Source organism: Balaenoptera physalus (genome assembly GCF_965194825.1).
Source record: "Balaenoptera physalus genome assembly, chromosome: 9".
Taxonomy (NCBI): domain Eukaryota; kingdom Metazoa; phylum Chordata; class Mammalia; order Artiodactyla; family Balaenopteridae; genus Balaenoptera; species Balaenoptera physalus.
The window spans coordinates 14,288,746-14,306,450 of record NC_138888.1 but is presented as its reverse complement, the minus strand read 5'-3'; the positions used below and the strand labels follow the sequence as shown (position 1 = coordinate 14,306,450).

The following is a 17,705-nucleotide window of genomic DNA, read 5'->3' as shown; positions in this document are numbered from 1 at the left end:
AGAAATTAGCATAACAAAAAAACCACACAAAATTTAAATGGCACTAGATAATTTTTTTCAAGAAGCTACAAGGAAAGAAATATATGTTGGAAATGGTAACATGATTTATATTCTTACATTCATTTATCTTGCTGTTGGAAAAGTACATAGTCCTAGCTCATGGGATGAAATGCAATAGAATGGTATTCTGGGCCCCAGTATCTGAGATTTAGTTACATTTCTGTGACTATCAAGCTGTGCCACTTTGCGCAAGTGAGAAACTTCCACAGGGTCTCAGTTTCTTCAGATGAAAAATCAGAATCTCTATTAACCTGCCTTTCTCCCTAAAATACTCTGATTCTAAGTGAGTATGAAAAGTTGTACAAGTTCTTTTTCATGAATTGAATCCTCATTTTCTTTAGAATTTGCATTTATGATGGTCAGGATGAAATGTTCAAAAAAGGCAATGATCTGGAGATCATACTTAATCATAATCCTCACTTCTATTTTAAAGCCATTTGAAACTTTGGAAAGCTCAGTGAGCCAGGCTGAGACTGCTATCAACATTTTATGGATGAACAGTGGGAGATTATGTCATGCAACCTGTCTCCAGTCACAAAAGGGCCAGAAGTAGAATTAGAATCCAAGACTTCTGAGCCCACTGACTCCCAGCCCAGTGCTGGAGGCAGGTGGGAATTGTGGAGAAGAGGTAAATCCATGTCAGGGTGATGTGAGAAGCCGTATATTGATCCTGGTTACATGCTCGTATTCAGAAGTACACCCCCAGAACTAGATATGCAGATTGTAGGCCTTGGAGGTTAGAGTGAAGAAAATTGCAGAATATGTTGAGTTTGGATAATGTCTCAATTCTGTGAAAAAGATTTCCAGCCCCCTGTCATGACCCACATATGGATAACTCCCCTGGGCTTGGGTAGTGCTATGGGTAGGATACTAGTGAGAAGTCCTGGTCTCCGCTGTTTTAGTTACAAATGTGCCTCTTTTAATTTTTGCTTCGTGTGGTCCAATCTTTTAATCACTCCCTACCTTATGTATAAAATAGGAATAATAATACATTTGCTTATCTCAAAGGGATAACATTAGATAAATAAATCTATGAGATCCCTTTCAAGCTGTTAAAAACTAGGCAAATGTAAGAGTTCATTTTATTCAGCCATTGGGTAATCTGCCCTGCTTCACTGAAAATTTATTTATTTTTCTCTCCTTAACTATTATGAAGCTATTTTTGTCTTGATGTATTAATTAGAAGTTCATGTAATTAGTAGCCTAAAGAGATCATTTTTGTTTTGAATAACTGTTCTTTCATTTTCATTTTATAATTTTGTCAATATTTTGACAGCTTTGATAATTAACCTGAGAATAAATATAGTGATTACCAGTGCTACAGGCCCTTTATACAGTAAAGAAAACATAATGAACTTTACTATTTAAGGATTTTTCTCTCTGCTTCTCTAAAAGATTACATAACCATAAATAATCCTTCCAACATTGTCTTTAATAGGATCCTAAAATTCAACCACTGGAATTGAATTTATTCTCATTTATCCATAGATGTTAACTTTTTAAGTGAGCAATATTAAATGAATGACCCATTGCTCAGAAACACATCTCAAAAGTGTCCTGCGCATTTATGTTGGCATAAAAGCAAAACCCAGGAGGGAAACAGGAATGAAATATATATTTTGTGCAAAACAAAGGTGTTTTCCTTTCCCTCCAATAATAATTAAAAGATGATTCTGTTTCTGATCAATGAAGGGAAAAGCCAAACCTAACATCTTTTTGCTATAATAAATCATTCTTAACTTGGGTTAATTCATAAATATCAGTTTCTATGTTGGTTCAAATTCATAAATCACTTCTGAAAGAGTGGAAAAATATCCAAGATCTTTTAAACAAAATAAAGCTTGAATCCAGTCACCAATGTAAGTATGCTGGCTTGAATTCTACACTCTGGTCCAGAAGAACTATTTCTCAAAAATGACAATAAATTTTTATCAAGGTTTGTGGTACTGCCAAATGGAACCTGCCCGTTAGGCTACTGTGATTTATATGTGATGCCCCAAAATAACTATGTGGTCTACTTTCATTCTGTTCTTTGTTTCAAAAAAAATGACTTTTCATTTGAAATCACAAATTGGCATTGGAGTTAAGTTCTTTCAACCATACTTGAAGCTTTTCCTCCTGACACTGCCTGGTGTGACCCTCTGGGAGGTTAAAAATTTGGGTCTGAAAAGGAGTGAAACTTGGTCAAGTTTCTGCTACATTTTCCAGCTAGCAATCTCTCTCTCTGTGTTCAATAGAAGACATGTACATAAAAAGAAAATGGAAAATGGCAGAAAAAAGTATACATTAAAGAGAAGAAAAAATAGTAAGAAAGAGAAAAATAAAAGGAGAGAAGGCAGAAGAAAAATAAAGGAAAAGAAAAGTTAAATTAACCTATATTTCAGTCTTTTAATAGTCAAGTTTATTATTATAACAGTGTAACAAGGAAGCACTAATCTTGCTAATGTTAATGCTGAAATTATGTTTTAATTTTAATGAAAACATTTTAACTTAGGAAGTCATCCTTTGAAGTAAAATTTTGAAATTCTGGCTTACTTGTACATTTTAGAATTGATAGCCTACTACTTGAAACCCTACTGGCTCCTGGAAAATTGGAAAGGCAGTAAGACTAGCTGATGCATGTTTCTGGTCTTCCATCTTTTACATACCAATCTTCTGATGTGAAGGTTTTTTGTTTTTTTTTTTTAATTTCAAGGTAGTTCCCTGTATGATAGTTTTCTTTACCATTTTCATGCACCCTCGAAATTGCAATCCATGAGCTTGTCAGCCCAGCATAAGGGCATGTGCTCTTCCTTTTCTGAACCAAAAAGTTTTGACTAAGAGCTTAAATATACATCTCTTTACATATGCCCCCAAAGAAAAACTGCTGGTTGGAAGGAAGATCATTACCAAAGGCCTTTCTTTTTGAAAGCTGAAATATAAAAACAAAATTTGGGGAAATAAGTGTTTCTGTAGAATTGCTTCACAGTTTAACCTTCAATTGTCCTTAGGAAATACTACAGAGAAGTATCACAGCTAATCTGTAACACATACAAATTATTGAATTATTAAAAAAAAAATTACAGCATTTGCTGCAATAGCTTACATTTCTTTTGTATAAACAAGAATCCCTGAGGAAATATTAAGTGGTCCTAAGTCACTGGAAAACATTTAGAGTCTGCCCACTCCACATGCACCAAGATCCTTATCACCAACAGGTGAACAAGCAGGTGCTGCTCAGTCTTCCCAATGGGACACAGTAGGAGGTAACACTGTCCCCTGGGAAGCACTGGCTCATTGGAGTAGAACCAGAATCCAATCAAGCCTCTAGTGCTGACTTCCATTTATAGGAAATACAGGGGAGAGGAGAGCATCTCAAGGAACTACACAGGCTAATCCTGAACCTGAGTCCAGTCTACGGTTTTTGCAACAAGTTAATAGTGTCAAAAAAAAAAACCTAAAGAGACTTAAAAGATCTAAGAAGAAATGGAGGATGTGGACACTGTGACATCATTGTTTAAATAAATTAACTGAAAAAAAAGATATTTTAAAGACAATTGAGGAAATAGTGTTATGAGTTGGGCATTAAATAGTATTCAGGGGTTACTGTGAATTTTTTTGTGGTGATAATGATATTATGGTTATATAAGAAAAAGGTCCATTTCTTTTAGAGAGGCATACAGTAGCATGCAGGAATAAAACGACATGATGTCTGGGGAGGCGGAGTCAAGATGGCAGTGTGGGAAGATGCCGAGTTAGCACCTCCCCATAGTTAGGATGCCTGCCGGCCGCTGGTGGGGGACCCTGATGCCCAAGGAGACGGGAGGAACCCCCAAGTGAACTGGTAGGACGTGGGGGACTGAGGGGGGAGGAGAAGTGGAGGCCAGACAGGATCGGCACCCCTGAGGCCGGGGAGATAAGTAGAGGCAGGTGGGAGGAGCCATCCGGGAGGAGCGGGAGAGGAGCGGGGGGCGTTTGCCCCGCCCACTCGGGCCCGGGGAGCCTGCTGAACTCCCAGGCTGGTCCCCTGCCCTACAGGGCCCCCTCCTCCCCCCGGCCACATTGGTCCTGGGGGCACAGGAAGGAGGCTGAGGGGAGAACAGGAGAGTCAGGTGGGAGGGGCCCTCCAGGAGGAGCAGGAGAGGAGTGGAGGGCATTTGCCCTGCTCACTCGGGCCCGGGAGCCCCACTGAGCTCCCAGGTGAGGTCCTCCTACCTTCTGAGACCAGGGGTGGGGGGCACGCCTGGGCCCCTTCTGTTCCTTGAACCTAAGCCCCACCCCCTACAGCACCCAGGGCCTTTTCCAGCCCTGTGGGTCCTGAGCATTGGTCCCACCCACCACTGAAACCTTGCCCTTGTTTAAGCCCCACCCTCCACAGCCAAGGCCTCCCCCCCCCCTTTTTTTTTACTTTCTTTTCTTTTCTTCTTTCTTTCTTTTTTTTTTTTGGCCACGCCATGCAGATTGGGGGATCTTGGTTCATGAGCCGGCGGTTGGGCGAAGCTCTGGAGCTCTGAGTCTGAACCACTGGACTAACAGAGAACCTCAGACCCCAGGGAATATTCATTGGAGTGAAGTCTCATGGCGGTCCTCATCTCAGGACCAAAACCCTGCTATACCCAACAGCCTACAAACTCCAGTGTTGGAAGGCTCAGGGCAAACAACCACTAAGACAGGAACACAATCCCACTCATAAAAAAAAATAAAAAATGAGACAGCAAAAAAGTATGTCACAGATGAAGAAGCAAGGTAAAAACCTATAAATAAATGAAGACCAAATAAATGAAGAGGAAATAGGCAATCTACCTGAAAAAGAATTCAGAGTAATGATAGTAAAGATGATCCAGAATCTCAGAAATAGAATGGAGGTGCACACTTGAGAAAATAAATGTTTAACAAATATCTAGAAGAACTAAAGAACAAACAGAGATGAACAACCCAATAACTGAAATGAAAAATACACTAGAAGGAATCAATAACACAATAACTGAGGCAGAAGAACAAATAAGTGAGCTGGAAGACAAAATGGTGGAAATAACTGCCGAGGAGCAGAATAGAGAAAAAAGAATGAAAAGAATTGAAGACAATCTCAGAGACCCTCTGGGACAACACTAAATGCACCAACATTCGCATTATAGGGGTCCCAGAAGAAGAATAGAAAAAGAAAGGGTCTGAGAAAATATTTGAAGAGATTATAGTCGAAAACTTCTGTAACATGGGAAAGGAAATAGTCACCCAAGTCCAGGAAGCACAGAGAGTCCCATACAGGATAAACCCTAGGAAAAACACACCAAGACACATATTAATCAAACTAACAAAAATTAAATTCAAAGAAAAAATATTAAAAGCAGCAAGGGAAAAAACAAAAAATAACATGCAAAGGAATCCTCATAAGGTTATCAGCTGATTTTTCAGCAAAAACTCTGCAGGCCAGAAGGGAGTGGCAGAATACATAAAGTGACAAAAGAGAAAAATCTACAACCAAGATTACTCTACCCAGCAAGGATCTCATTCAGATTCGATGGAGAAATCAAAAGCTTTTCAGACAAGCAAAAGCTAAGAGAATTCAGCACCACCAAACCAGCTTTACAACAAATGCTAAAGAAACTTCTCTAGGTGGGAAACACAAGAGAAGAAAAAGACACACAAAAACAAACCCAAAACAATTAAGAAAATGGTAATAGGAACATACATATCAATAATAACCTTGAATGTAAATGGATTAAATGCCCCAACCAAAAGACATAAAAACAAGACCTGAAAGGGTACAAAAACAAGACCCATATATATGCTGTCTACAAGATACCCACTTCAGACCTAGGGACACATACAGACCAAAAGTGAAAGGATGGAAAAAAGATATTCCATGCAAATGGAAATCAAAAGAAAGCTGGAGTAGCAATACTCATATCAGATAAACTAGACTTTAAAATAAAAACTGTTACAAGAGATAAGGAGGGACACTACATAATGATCAAAGAATCAATCCAAGAAGATATAACAATTATAAATGTTTGTGCACCCAACATAGGAGCACCTCAATACATAAGGCAAATGCTAACAACCATGAAAGGAGAAATCGACAGTAACACAATAATAGTAGGGGACTTTAACACCCCACTTACACCAATGGACAGATCATCCAAACAGAAAATAAATAAGGAAACACAAGCTTAAATGACACAATAAACCAGATAGATTTAATTGATATTTATAGAACAATCCACCCAAAAGTGGCAGAATACACTTTCTTCTCAAGTGCACACGGAACATTCTCCAGGACAGATCACATCTTGGGTCACAAATCAAGCCTCGGAAAATTTAAGAAAATTGAAATTGTATCAAGCATCTTTTCTGACCACAATGCTATAAGACTGGAAATCAACTACAGGAAAAAACTGTAAAAAACACAAATACATGGAGTCTAAACAGTGTGCTATTAAATAACCAACATATCACTGAAGAAATCAAAGAGGAAATCAAAAAATACCTAGAGACAAATGACAATGAAAACATGATGACCCAAAACCTATAGGACGCAGAAAAGCAGTTCTAAGAGGGAAGTTTATAGCAATTCAATCTCACCTCAAGAAACAAGAAAAATCTCAAATAAACAATCTAACCCTACATTTAAAACAACTAGAGAAAGAAGAACAAAGAAAACCCAAAGTCAAGAGAAGGAAAGAAATCATAAAGATCAGAGCAGAAATAAATGAAATCGAAATGAAGAAAACAGTAGCAAAGATCAATAAAACTAAAAGCTGGTTCTTTGAGAAGATAAACAAAATTGATAAACCCTTAGCCAGACTCATCAAGAAAAAAAGGGAGAGGATGAAAATCAATAAAATTAGAAATGAAAAAGGAGAAATCACAACCGACACTGCAGAAATACAAAGGATTATAAGAGACTACTACAAACAACTATATGCCAATAAAATGCACAACCATGAAGAAATGGACAAATTCTTGGAAAGGTACAATTTTCCAAGACTGAACAAGGAAGAATTAGAAAATATAAACAGACCTATCACAAGCAATGAAATTGAAAGCACAATTAAAAATCTTCCAACAAACAAAAGTCCAGGACCAGATGGCTTCACAGGCAAATTCTATCAAACATTCAGAGAAGAGCTAACACCGATCCTTTTCAAACTCTTCCAAAAAATTGCAAAGGGAGAAACACTCCCAAATTCATTCTACGAGGCCACCATTACCCTGATACCAAAACCAGAAAAATATATCACAAAAAAAGAAAATTATAGACCAATATCACTGATGAACATAGATGCAAAAATCCTGAACAAAATACTAGCAAACAGAATCCAACAGCACATTAAAAGGATCATACACCATGATCAAGTGGGATTTATCCCAGGGATTCAAGGATTCTTCAATATATGCAAATCAATCAATGTGATACACCACATTAACAAATTAAGTAATAAAAACCATATGATCATCTCAATAGATGCAGAAAAAGTGTTTGACAAAATTCAATACCCATTTTTGATAAAAACTCTCCAGAAAATGGGCATAGAGGGAACCTACCTCAACATAATAAAGGTCATATATGACAAACCCACAGCAAGCATCATTCTCAATGGTGAAAACTAAAAGCATTTCCACTAAGATCAGAAACAAGACAAGGATGTCCACTCTCGCCACTCTTATTCAACATAGTTTTGGAAGTCCTAGCCATGGCAATCAGAGAAGAAAAAGAAATAAATGGAATACAAATTGCAAAAAAAAGAAGTAAAACTGTCACTGTTTGCAGATGACATGATACTATACATAGAAAATCGTAAAGATGCCACCAGAAAACTACTAGAACTAATCAATGAATTTGGTAAGGTTGTAGGATACAAAATTAATGCACAGAAATCTCTGCCACTCCTATACACCAACAATGAAAAATCAGAAAGAGAAATTAAGGAAACACTCTCATTTACTATTGCAACAAAAAGAATAAAACAACTAGGAATAAACCTGCCTAAGGAGGCAAAAGACTTGTACTCAGAAAACTATAAAACACTAATGAAAGAAATCAGAGATGACATAAACAGATGGAGAAATATACCATGTTCTTCGATTGGAAGAATCAATATTGTGAAAATGACTATACTACCCAAAGCAATCTACAGATTCAGTGCAATCCCTATCAAACTACCAATGGCATTCTTCACAGAATTAGAGCAAAAAATTTTACAACTCATATGGAAACACAAAAGACCCCAAATAGCCAAAGCAATCTTGAGAAAGAAAAACAGAGTTGGAGGAATCAGGCTCCCCGACTTCAAACTATACCACAAAGCTACAGTAATAAAGACAGTATGGTACTGGCACAAAAACAGAAATAGAGATCAATGGTACAGGATAGAATGCCCAGAGATAAACCCATGCACATATAGGCACCTAATTTATGACAAAGGAGGCAAGAACATACAATGGAGAAAAGACAGCCTCTTCAATAAGTGGTGCTGGGAAAACTGGACAGCTACATGTAAAAGAATGAAATTAGAACACTCCCTAACACCATACACAAAAATAAACTCCAAAATGATTAAAGACTTAAATGTAAGGCCAGACACTATAAAACTCTTAGAGGAAAACATAGGAAAAACACTCTTTGACATAAACCACAGCAAGATCTTTTTTGACCCACCTCCTAGAGTAACGGAAATAAAAACAAAAATAAACAAATGGGACATAATTAAACTTAGAAGCTTTTGCACAGCAAAGGAAACCATAAACAAGACAAAAAGACAACCCTCAGAATGGGAGAAAATATTTGCAAATGAAACAACAGACAAAGGATTAATCTCCAAAATACACAAATAGCTCATGGAGCTGTCATATCAAAAAAAAATCCAGTTAAAAAATGGGCAGAAGACCTAAATAGACATTTCCCCAAAGAAGACATACAGATGGCCAAGAGGCACATGAGAATATGCTCAACATCACTAATTATTAGAGAAATGCAAATCAAAACTACAATGAGGTATCACCTCACACCAGTCAGAATGGCCATTATCAAATAATCTCGAAACAAGAAATGCTGGAAAGGGTGTGGTGGAAAGGGGAACCTCCTGCACTGTTGGTAGGAATGTAAACTGATACAACCACTATGGAAAACAGTACGGAGTTTCCTTAAAAAACTAAAAATAGAACTACCATGCGACACAGCAATCCCACCACTGGGCATATACCCTGAGAAAACCATAATTCAAAAAGAGTCGTGTACTGCAACGTTCATTGCAGCACTATTGACAATAGCCAAGACATGGAACCAACCTAAATGTCCATCGACAGATGAATGGATAAAGAAGATGTGGCACACATATACAATGGAATATTACTCAGCCATAAATTGTGTTATTTGTAGTGAGGTGGATGGACCTAGAAGTGAGTCAGAAAGAGAAAAGCAAATACCATATGCTAATGCATATATATGGAATCTTAAAAAAAAAATGGTACTGATGAACCTAGTTGCAGGGCAGGAATAAAAAGGGAGACATAGAGAATGGACTTGAGGACACGGGGTGGGAGGGGGAAGCTGGGGCGAAGTGAGAGTAGCATCGACATATATACGCTACCAAATGTAAAATAGCTAGCTAGTGGGAAGCAGCAGCATAGCACAGGGAGATCAGCTCAGTGCTTTGCGTCCACCTAGAGGGGTGGGATAGGGAGGGTGGGAGGGAGGCTCAAGAGGGAGGGGATATGGGGACATGTGTATGCATATGGCTGATTCTCTTTGTTGTACAACAGACACTAACACAGTATCGTGAAGCAATTATACTCCAGTAAAGATCTATTTAAAAACAACAACAGCAACAAACACAGTATGGTATGGCATAATGACAGACATATAGATCAATGGAATGGAACTGAGCTTCCAGAAATAAACTCATGCATTTACAGCCAATAAAAAAAAAAAAAAATGACATGATGTCTGGGATTCACTGTAAAATCTTTACGAAGAAAAGAAATAATGCAGGCAAGTATTTCAAAATCTTGATAATTATTAAATCTGATGATCAGTATAGAAGGATTCTCTACTTACAAGTGTGTTTGAAAACTCATAAATTCAAATTTATAAAAACAGGTGAAAAAAACCTAATAGTTAGAAAAACTCTATAAATCACATAATCAGAGAAATTTGTTAACAAATGCAGCATTTTTCCATACTGAATCCTCAATTCTCAGGACCCGCAAATTTCTTTGGTGTGCGCAATGAAATTGTGTAGCCTGTCAGCCACCTGGACAAGTTACCTGACAGTCTTTCAGCGCGTTCTGAACTGAAGCCTGATCTCCAATTCGTTGTTGTTGCTTTAGTCTGTTTTCCTGGGTTTCAAACCAAGTTTTCAGACATTGTACGTTATTTTCATATTCTGACCAAGATTCCAGTAAGCCTTCCAACAGCTGAATCTGAACAAACATAATGAAATGAAATTTGCAGTTTTATTTTAGAATCAAATTACTGGCAGGTCACTATTTCCTCCAGATTAAGAATTCTTAAAAGACAGTCCATTGTATATATGATTAAAAATGAATGTTAAAAAGTATAAATCAATGACCATTATTGGTAAACAAGTAAAGAACTTAAGTCAATTTGAGGCAAAGGAAAAAGACATTAAGAGGCATCTTTAATAAACTAAAACAATATGAAATATTCAAAGAGCAGTGGGTACATAGACAGAATAATGAACAGGGCTGAAGAGCTGTTAGAACCTTCAGGGGCCAGTCTCTTCAGAAGCACTTGTGTGCCCAGTGTAGCCATACTATTCGTGGAATGAGTTTTCTTTACAGAGTGTACCCGTTCTTGGCGTTTTCATGAAACACGGACAGCAGAGAACACTTGGCTCACCTTCTCAGTGACTACACCCTGCAGGATTTGCCAGCTTTTATTCATTGCTCCAAGTTGCTCAGCAAAATCAGTCTTATCGCTGCGTTTACTTTCCACGTCCTGACTGCTGATTTGTAGCACAGACTGGTTCACAAAATCGACGGTCAGCTGTTTACAGTTAATGTCGATCTTAAAACCCTAAAAAGGGAAAGGCGAAAATAAGAAAACAACCTTATATGTATAAATGTCTTATATTTTACCAGGAGTTGGAAAGCCTTAAGTAACCTTAAGATTAATATTATCACTTGTGTGATTTAGTCCAAATGGCACAATCGGTATGTATTAATATAACCCATTATCTTCAGAAGTTGAATATATATAATGTATGAATATACTGAATATAAATTGAATTTATACATTTTGAATGTATAAATATATTGAATTTGAGTTTGTAAAGATTTGAATTTATAGATATATTGAATATACATTTTTTTAGGTAGGAAAGTAGAATTGGACAAATTGTATAATCTCACTATAAAATATTTACAAATTATAGTATTTATTTTTATGATTTCTTAAAATGACACAAAATCTTATTCAAAATTATTCTTAATACTGGACAACTTTCCTATGCCTATAACTAGGGAAGCAGTTTTCTTACTATAGTAGACCTACCTGGTCACTATATATGAAACATATACTTTCAGACCTGATTTCCATAACTTGAGTTTTTGAGTTTCTTCAAATAAAACAGTCCTAAAATATGCAAAGCTAAAAACAAACAAATAAAAATGTTTAATTACCTTATATTTCTGAAGGTATTCATGAATTGCCTTGTAACCGATGGAGTTTTTAATACTTTCTTCATCCATTTGAATAACATTTTCCATGAGAGAAATCCAAGCCATGACTTCAGAAATGGCATGGCGAGAAGGCAGCTTATCCATTTGGAGCTGCCCATGTCAGAGACAGAAGAAGTCGCAAGTGTTAAAATTCAAACTCGATTTCTGTTAACCTAAAACTCTATTAATTCCTACTAAAGTACCAACAGAGATAACACTTCTTAATGACATTTTTGGATATTAACCTTGTTAGAAGCTTGAAATTAAACATCAGGCAAACATTGAACAATAATAGTCCTCTTATGTTCACTTGACATCGAATACTATAAACATTGCATAAACACTACCTAATTAATCAAAACACCAGCAGGAAGAAAATATTATTCTTATTTTATAGCTAGTTTTATGAGTATAAAAAATCGTAACTACAAAACATTCAACAGATGTATTTTATTAATTATCTTGTAAAATCTCTGTGTATTATGACTCAGGAATGTTACCACCACACTACAAACTATCATTTTCTAGATTTTTGGCGCTCTCATATTTGTTCCAAAGAGCACAGCCAATTTCCTCAGTCTTTCACTAAAACATACTTAGAATCCTGAACCTTCCTTAACATATCATACATTTATGCAAATGCTTGTAATGACTGAGAGGAACAAAAGCAATCATTTAAAATATTTATGGACTTCTATGTGGGCAGAAAGATATACAAGTTAATGTGAGATGTTTCCTGCCCTCTAGACGTGTACAGCTGCTGATTAGAAGGGATAAGACATTTATATGAAACACATCTTTACACCTTGTACACAGTGATGAATGCCAAAGAGAGATAAAGATAAAATATCTGGGAGTTTCAGGGGAGAGAAGCATAATTTCCAGATAAGAGAGCTACTTACTTCTCTTCCCCTAGTTCTCTTCACTTGTTGAATGTCAGCTCTATTGTAGGTAAGGTTATAGGTCTTTTACATATATTATTATTATTAAATCTTCATAACTACTCACTTTATGAGACAGGTATAGTTACCCATATTTTATTTATGAGAAAACAAAGAATTTAAACATGGACAGACAAGGATTCTAAAACACACACACACACATGATAAAGAAGCCCTTGGAAGACAGGGAATTTATAGATAGGGCATTTGTAGAACCGTTCACTATTTTTTTTTTTTTTTTAATGGGAGTATAGTTGATTTACAATGTTGTGTTACTTTCTGTTGAACAGCAAAGTGACTCAGTTATACATATTCATATATCCACTCTTTTTTAGACTCTTTTCCCATATAGGTCATTACAGAGTACTGAGTACAGTTTCCTGTGCTATACAGTAGGTCCTTATTAGTTATCTATTTTATATATAATAGTGTTAACATGCAATACAATGGAAGACATAAAAGACGAGATGTCCAAGACAAAGCTGATTTAAATTGGTGAGCAAAAGCAGATCCAAGTACTTTTCCATCTAATACTGCTTACACCAATTATGACCAATTAAACCGATGATTATTTCTGTACCTGGTGGAGCTTTTCCTGTACGGTTGGAATATTTGTCAGCAGGTCAGTCCACTGGCCATCAATGTGTGACAGCTCAGAACGCAGGGCAGCTGTGTCCACTTTCTTTAGTCTAAGAAGCTGATTTCCAGTGCTCAGAACAGACGATTTCAAGGTAGATTTTGCATCCACCTCTTTGGAAAACTCCTAAAAGAAGCAGCAAGGTTCAAATCAGGATTAAGTAGCCAGACCCTTCATTTAAGAAAAGAGACTAATTTATTACATAAACAAGTTTTCTTTACATCTTGAAGGGGAGTGATGATATTAAACACTCTGGAGGAAAACAAAAGCAACGCACCCTTGCCCCAAATGAAAGCCAACATTACTTAAACACTACTTTAAAGAGGCAATGTTGAACCCTACTATTTTGCATAATTATTCAACACACAGAGTGAACATTGATAAATTCTCTATAGCTTGATTTACTAAGTACATCCATTGACAACTGATGTCCTTTTCACCTGTAAGCCAGGTCTGAAAACAATAAAACTGAATCAAATGCTTTAGATTCTTGAGCTTACCAGAAAAGCGTTCAGATGATCACGGACCATTTCCAGTTCTTGAGGAACTGTCACAGATTGTTGAGTCCAAAATTCTAGCCTGTCTTTTGCAGACTGTAACCAGTGGATGAGATCTGCAGATTCACTTTGATATCTGTAAGGACAGTAATACCCCTATTAAGTAAACATCCAATTCCGACTTTGTGCTAACCCGTGTTAGTCACCAATGTTAATTTTAAAAGGAGACACAACAGATTTGGGAGAATAATGCCCTGGGTTGACACTCTCAAATTCCCTTCTCTTAATATTCATACCTTAAGCAAGTCAGTCTCTCTGAGTTTCAGCTTTCCCATCTCTAAGCTGCAAATAAAAATATCTTTCTCCTACTCCTTCACATTAAGGTATTTAGAAAATATTTCATGATTGGGCTTCCCAGGTGGCACAGTGGTTAAGAATCTGCTTGTCAATGCGGGCGACACGGGTTTGAGCCCTAGTCCGGGAAGATCCCACATGCCACAGAGCAACTAAGCCTGTGTGCCACAACTACTGAGCCTGCGCTCTACAGCCCGCGAGCCACAACTACTGAGCTCACGTGCCACAAATACTGAAGCCCGCGCGCCCTAGAGCCCATGTTCTGCCACAAGGGAAGCCACCGCAGTGAGAAGCCTGCACACCGCAATGAAGAGTAGCCCCCGCTCACCACAATTAGAGAAAGCCCGCACACAGCAACGAAGACCCAACACAGCCAAAAATAAATAAACAAAATAAAATAAATAAATTTTTTAAAAAAGAAAATATTACATGATTGTTATTCGAAGTTCTTAGAAATAAAGGTGGCATAAAAATAAGGATTTCACTACGTAAAATCAACCCCCCACCTCTCTTGAATACCTCCCATTGCCCTCAAGAAAAACTTTACCTTCTCAAAACAAACTTTCTCTTCTTTCTCTCCTTCTAAGATTTACTTGACCACCCATGTACAGTCAGTAGGCAGGGGAGACAACAGCTCAAAGGTCAGAGGTATTGCATAATTCCTGCCTCCCCGCCACATTTTTAAGTACATGTTTATACAATTATACAAGAATCCAACTGGAAGCTTTATGCTTGCCTTTATTTTCCAAACTGTGATAAGTTCCTAGAGGGACCACATCTTCGTCAACTCAGGTACCCAATAGCCTTATAAATACTCTGCAGCACTAATTTAAAAATTTGCGGAAGAGTCACTGTATTACCTGGTCCAGTGTTTCAATATTGTTTCCAATCTGTGAAGTTCCTTAGACACTTTGTTGGTGTCATTTAACCAGTGTTCTCCAAGTTGATTTAGCTGGCTTTCTAGATCTGAGCAGCTAACAGATATCAGAAGTCGTTTCCCATCATCTAGTACCTGATATAATTTGGGCTGGTATTCATTAAGGCTGGATTTCAAATGCTAAAATGATTGAAAATACTGGGTCAAAAAGGTGAGATAATGCAATTTTTCTCCCCTAAAGATTGTAAGTTCTCCATAATGTTACCATTACCTTTTAGTCAAATTTCAACTATTTGCACCCAAGTTTCATTAGAAGCTTCGAGACGTTTCATCTTTATCTAAGTATATAACTTTAGGTGCACTTAAAACCGTCAAAATATAATTATTTCAAGAATAGTGTGACACCAACACAAAGTACAAAATAATGCTTGGTGGAGGCTAAGTTTTCAAAAAGAGCTCTCTCTCAAAAATAAGAAAAAAAAAAAAAAAGGCTTTCTAGTGCTCTATTAAAAAACAACAAACTAATTATTTCAGGATAGTGTGACTTCAGCATAACAAGCGGAAAACGCTTGGTGGAGGCTAAATTTTCAAAAGGGGCTTTCATTAAAAAAAAAAAAAAAAGACCTTTCTATGTTCTATTAGGAAACAAACACTTAAAGTAAAAGTACTTGATAAAATATTTGATTGCAAGTTTGTTTAGATCCTGTTAAAACCATGGGAAAGCTTCCAAAGGAAATGTGGCAACTTTTTACACCAAGTTGTCATTTAGACGCTGACCTGGTAGAGCGTTATCCGGTCGATAAGCCTGTCTTCGCTCTCCTCCACCAGACCCACACTCGGGATGCTGGTCTCCACGACCTCCAGCTGCCTGCTAAGCTCCCGGTGGTCCTCATCCAGATGGGACCATGTCTAGAAACACAGCATCAGTCTGTGAGCTAAATATCCTCATTAAGGAAGAGTAGTCCTCTTTGTGTGCAAATATGCACCTGACAGTCTCTTTAAAGACATGTCGGAGATGCCTGCATTGGGGGTTTGCTTTGGGAAGCGAAAGATAGCTTTGAAGCAAGTCATCAGATGGTGACCTTGAAAAGCACTGCGAATGGGCTTTCACTTCTGCAGCTAACTAGCTGTATGACCAGGGCAAGTTACTACGTTTCTCTGACCTCCCTCATTTTCAACATTAAAAAAAATGGGGATAATAATATCTTGTCCATTGTGAGGATTAAATAGAATAACGTAGGCAGCACATCTGGAACACAGCAGGCAGCTGATATTCACAGTTTCATCCTTTACCGCAGTGATGATGAACGAATGACTTAAGTGAAAGGGATGGGTGTGTTTACTTTCCAAAGCAAGTGAACTAAATACATTACATTTGTAAATTAAAAAACCCCACACAGACGTTTAAGAAATATGAATATATAGTATAGACATTCTACTAAGGAGAAATCCCAGATCACTTATTCTCAAATTATAATTTTTAGGGAATTCCCTGGCAGACCAGTGGTTAGGACTCTGTGTTTCCACTGCAGGGGGCACGGGTTCAATCCCTGGTCGGGGAACTAAGATCCCACAAGCTGCACAGCGCGGCCAAAAAAAATAAAAGAAAATTATGATTTTTATTCTATTTAAAATCGGAAAATCTTTTTTTAATCATGTGAAGTCTTTTTCAATCATGTATAGCAAAAGTCAGCAGTTTTTCAATCTGACTATCAAGACCCCAAATATCGTCATGCCCAGTCTGAAACCGGTATTCATCTAGCTGAACTCACGGTAAGGCACAGCCTTTACCTAAATGTGGATAGGGAACACCAGGGGCACAGGCAACACACGATGCTGAGTCTGAGACACCGCCGAGGTCAGAGGAGGCAAATCGCAGGAACGAAGATGTCTTGCCTGAAGGGTCTGCTGTGCAGTAGGGGGTGGGCTGCAGGGGAAGGGCGGCACCAGGGGCTCACCTCGAGAATGTACTCCAACTCCACACCCCTCTTGTGAGCCCCCTTGAGCACAGCCGAAGCCTGCGCCATCAGGTCTGTGTGGAACTGAGTTTCCCGTAGGACCGCAAAGCTGATAACCTTCCTGAAGAGTGTTTCAGTCAAGATCATATGAGATTCCAGGCCCTGAAAGTATTCCTGCAATTTTTCAGATAGAAAGAGGTCAGCAACTCATTCATTTACTACCTTACAATAAAACTTGCTTCAAACCTGGAAGCTGATGGAACTTGGCTAATATATGGGTGATACTGGTACTTCCCTGCTGGCCTCCACTTACCCAGGCACTCACCACTTCCTGCAGAGACGGGGGTCGGGGGGTGGGGGTTGGGATGGGGGTCCAGCCTCCTAACTGGCCTCTCCTGGCCGCCTCCACTCAAAGCACCTACCCTGTGCTGTGCTGCAGATACTCTATCCCCAAAACAGAGCCCTTCAGAAGCGAACAGCTGCTGAAACACTCGTCCGCCCTCTCCACTCCTCATCCAGGTACCATCTGGGTGGACACCTGCTTCCTCCACCACAGATACTGGCCTCCTTTGTCCCTGGGACACATGAGCGCCCGCTCCCCATCTTCAGCCTCTGCCTGCACTCTACTTCCTGCAATGTCCTCACTTGACACATTCATAATTTTTCTTCCTCCAGGGCTGGGCTTGAGCTCTACTCTTTTGTACTTAATGCTCATGGCCA

General features: G+C 38.1%; 1 protein-coding gene across 10 annotated transcripts in view; it reads right to left on the bottom strand.

Moving 5' to 3' along the window:
* SYNE1 (spectrin repeat containing nuclear envelope protein 1) overlaps window positions 1-17,705 on the bottom strand; it is a 442,116-nt gene that overhangs the window by 97,463 nt on the left and 326,948 nt on the right. For all 10 annotated transcript variants that reach the window (XM_082474323.1, XM_082474327.1, XM_082474328.1 and 7 more), the window contains 8 exons: window positions 16,986-17,159; window positions 15,805-15,936; window positions 15,011-15,207; window positions 13,800-13,932; window positions 13,243-13,425; window positions 11,683-11,832; window positions 10,901-11,077; window positions 10,306-10,461 (listed from right to left, as the gene is read on the bottom strand). In XM_082474323.1, coding sequence (XP_082330449.1) covers window positions 10,306-10,461; window positions 10,901-11,077; window positions 11,683-11,832; window positions 13,243-13,425; window positions 13,800-13,932; window positions 15,011-15,207; window positions 15,805-15,936; window positions 16,986-17,159 — 1,302 coding nt within the window. The remainder of the gene's footprint in view (window positions 1-10,305; window positions 10,462-10,900; window positions 11,078-11,682; window positions 11,833-13,242; window positions 13,426-13,799; window positions 13,933-15,010; window positions 15,208-15,804; window positions 15,937-16,985; window positions 17,160-17,705) is intronic.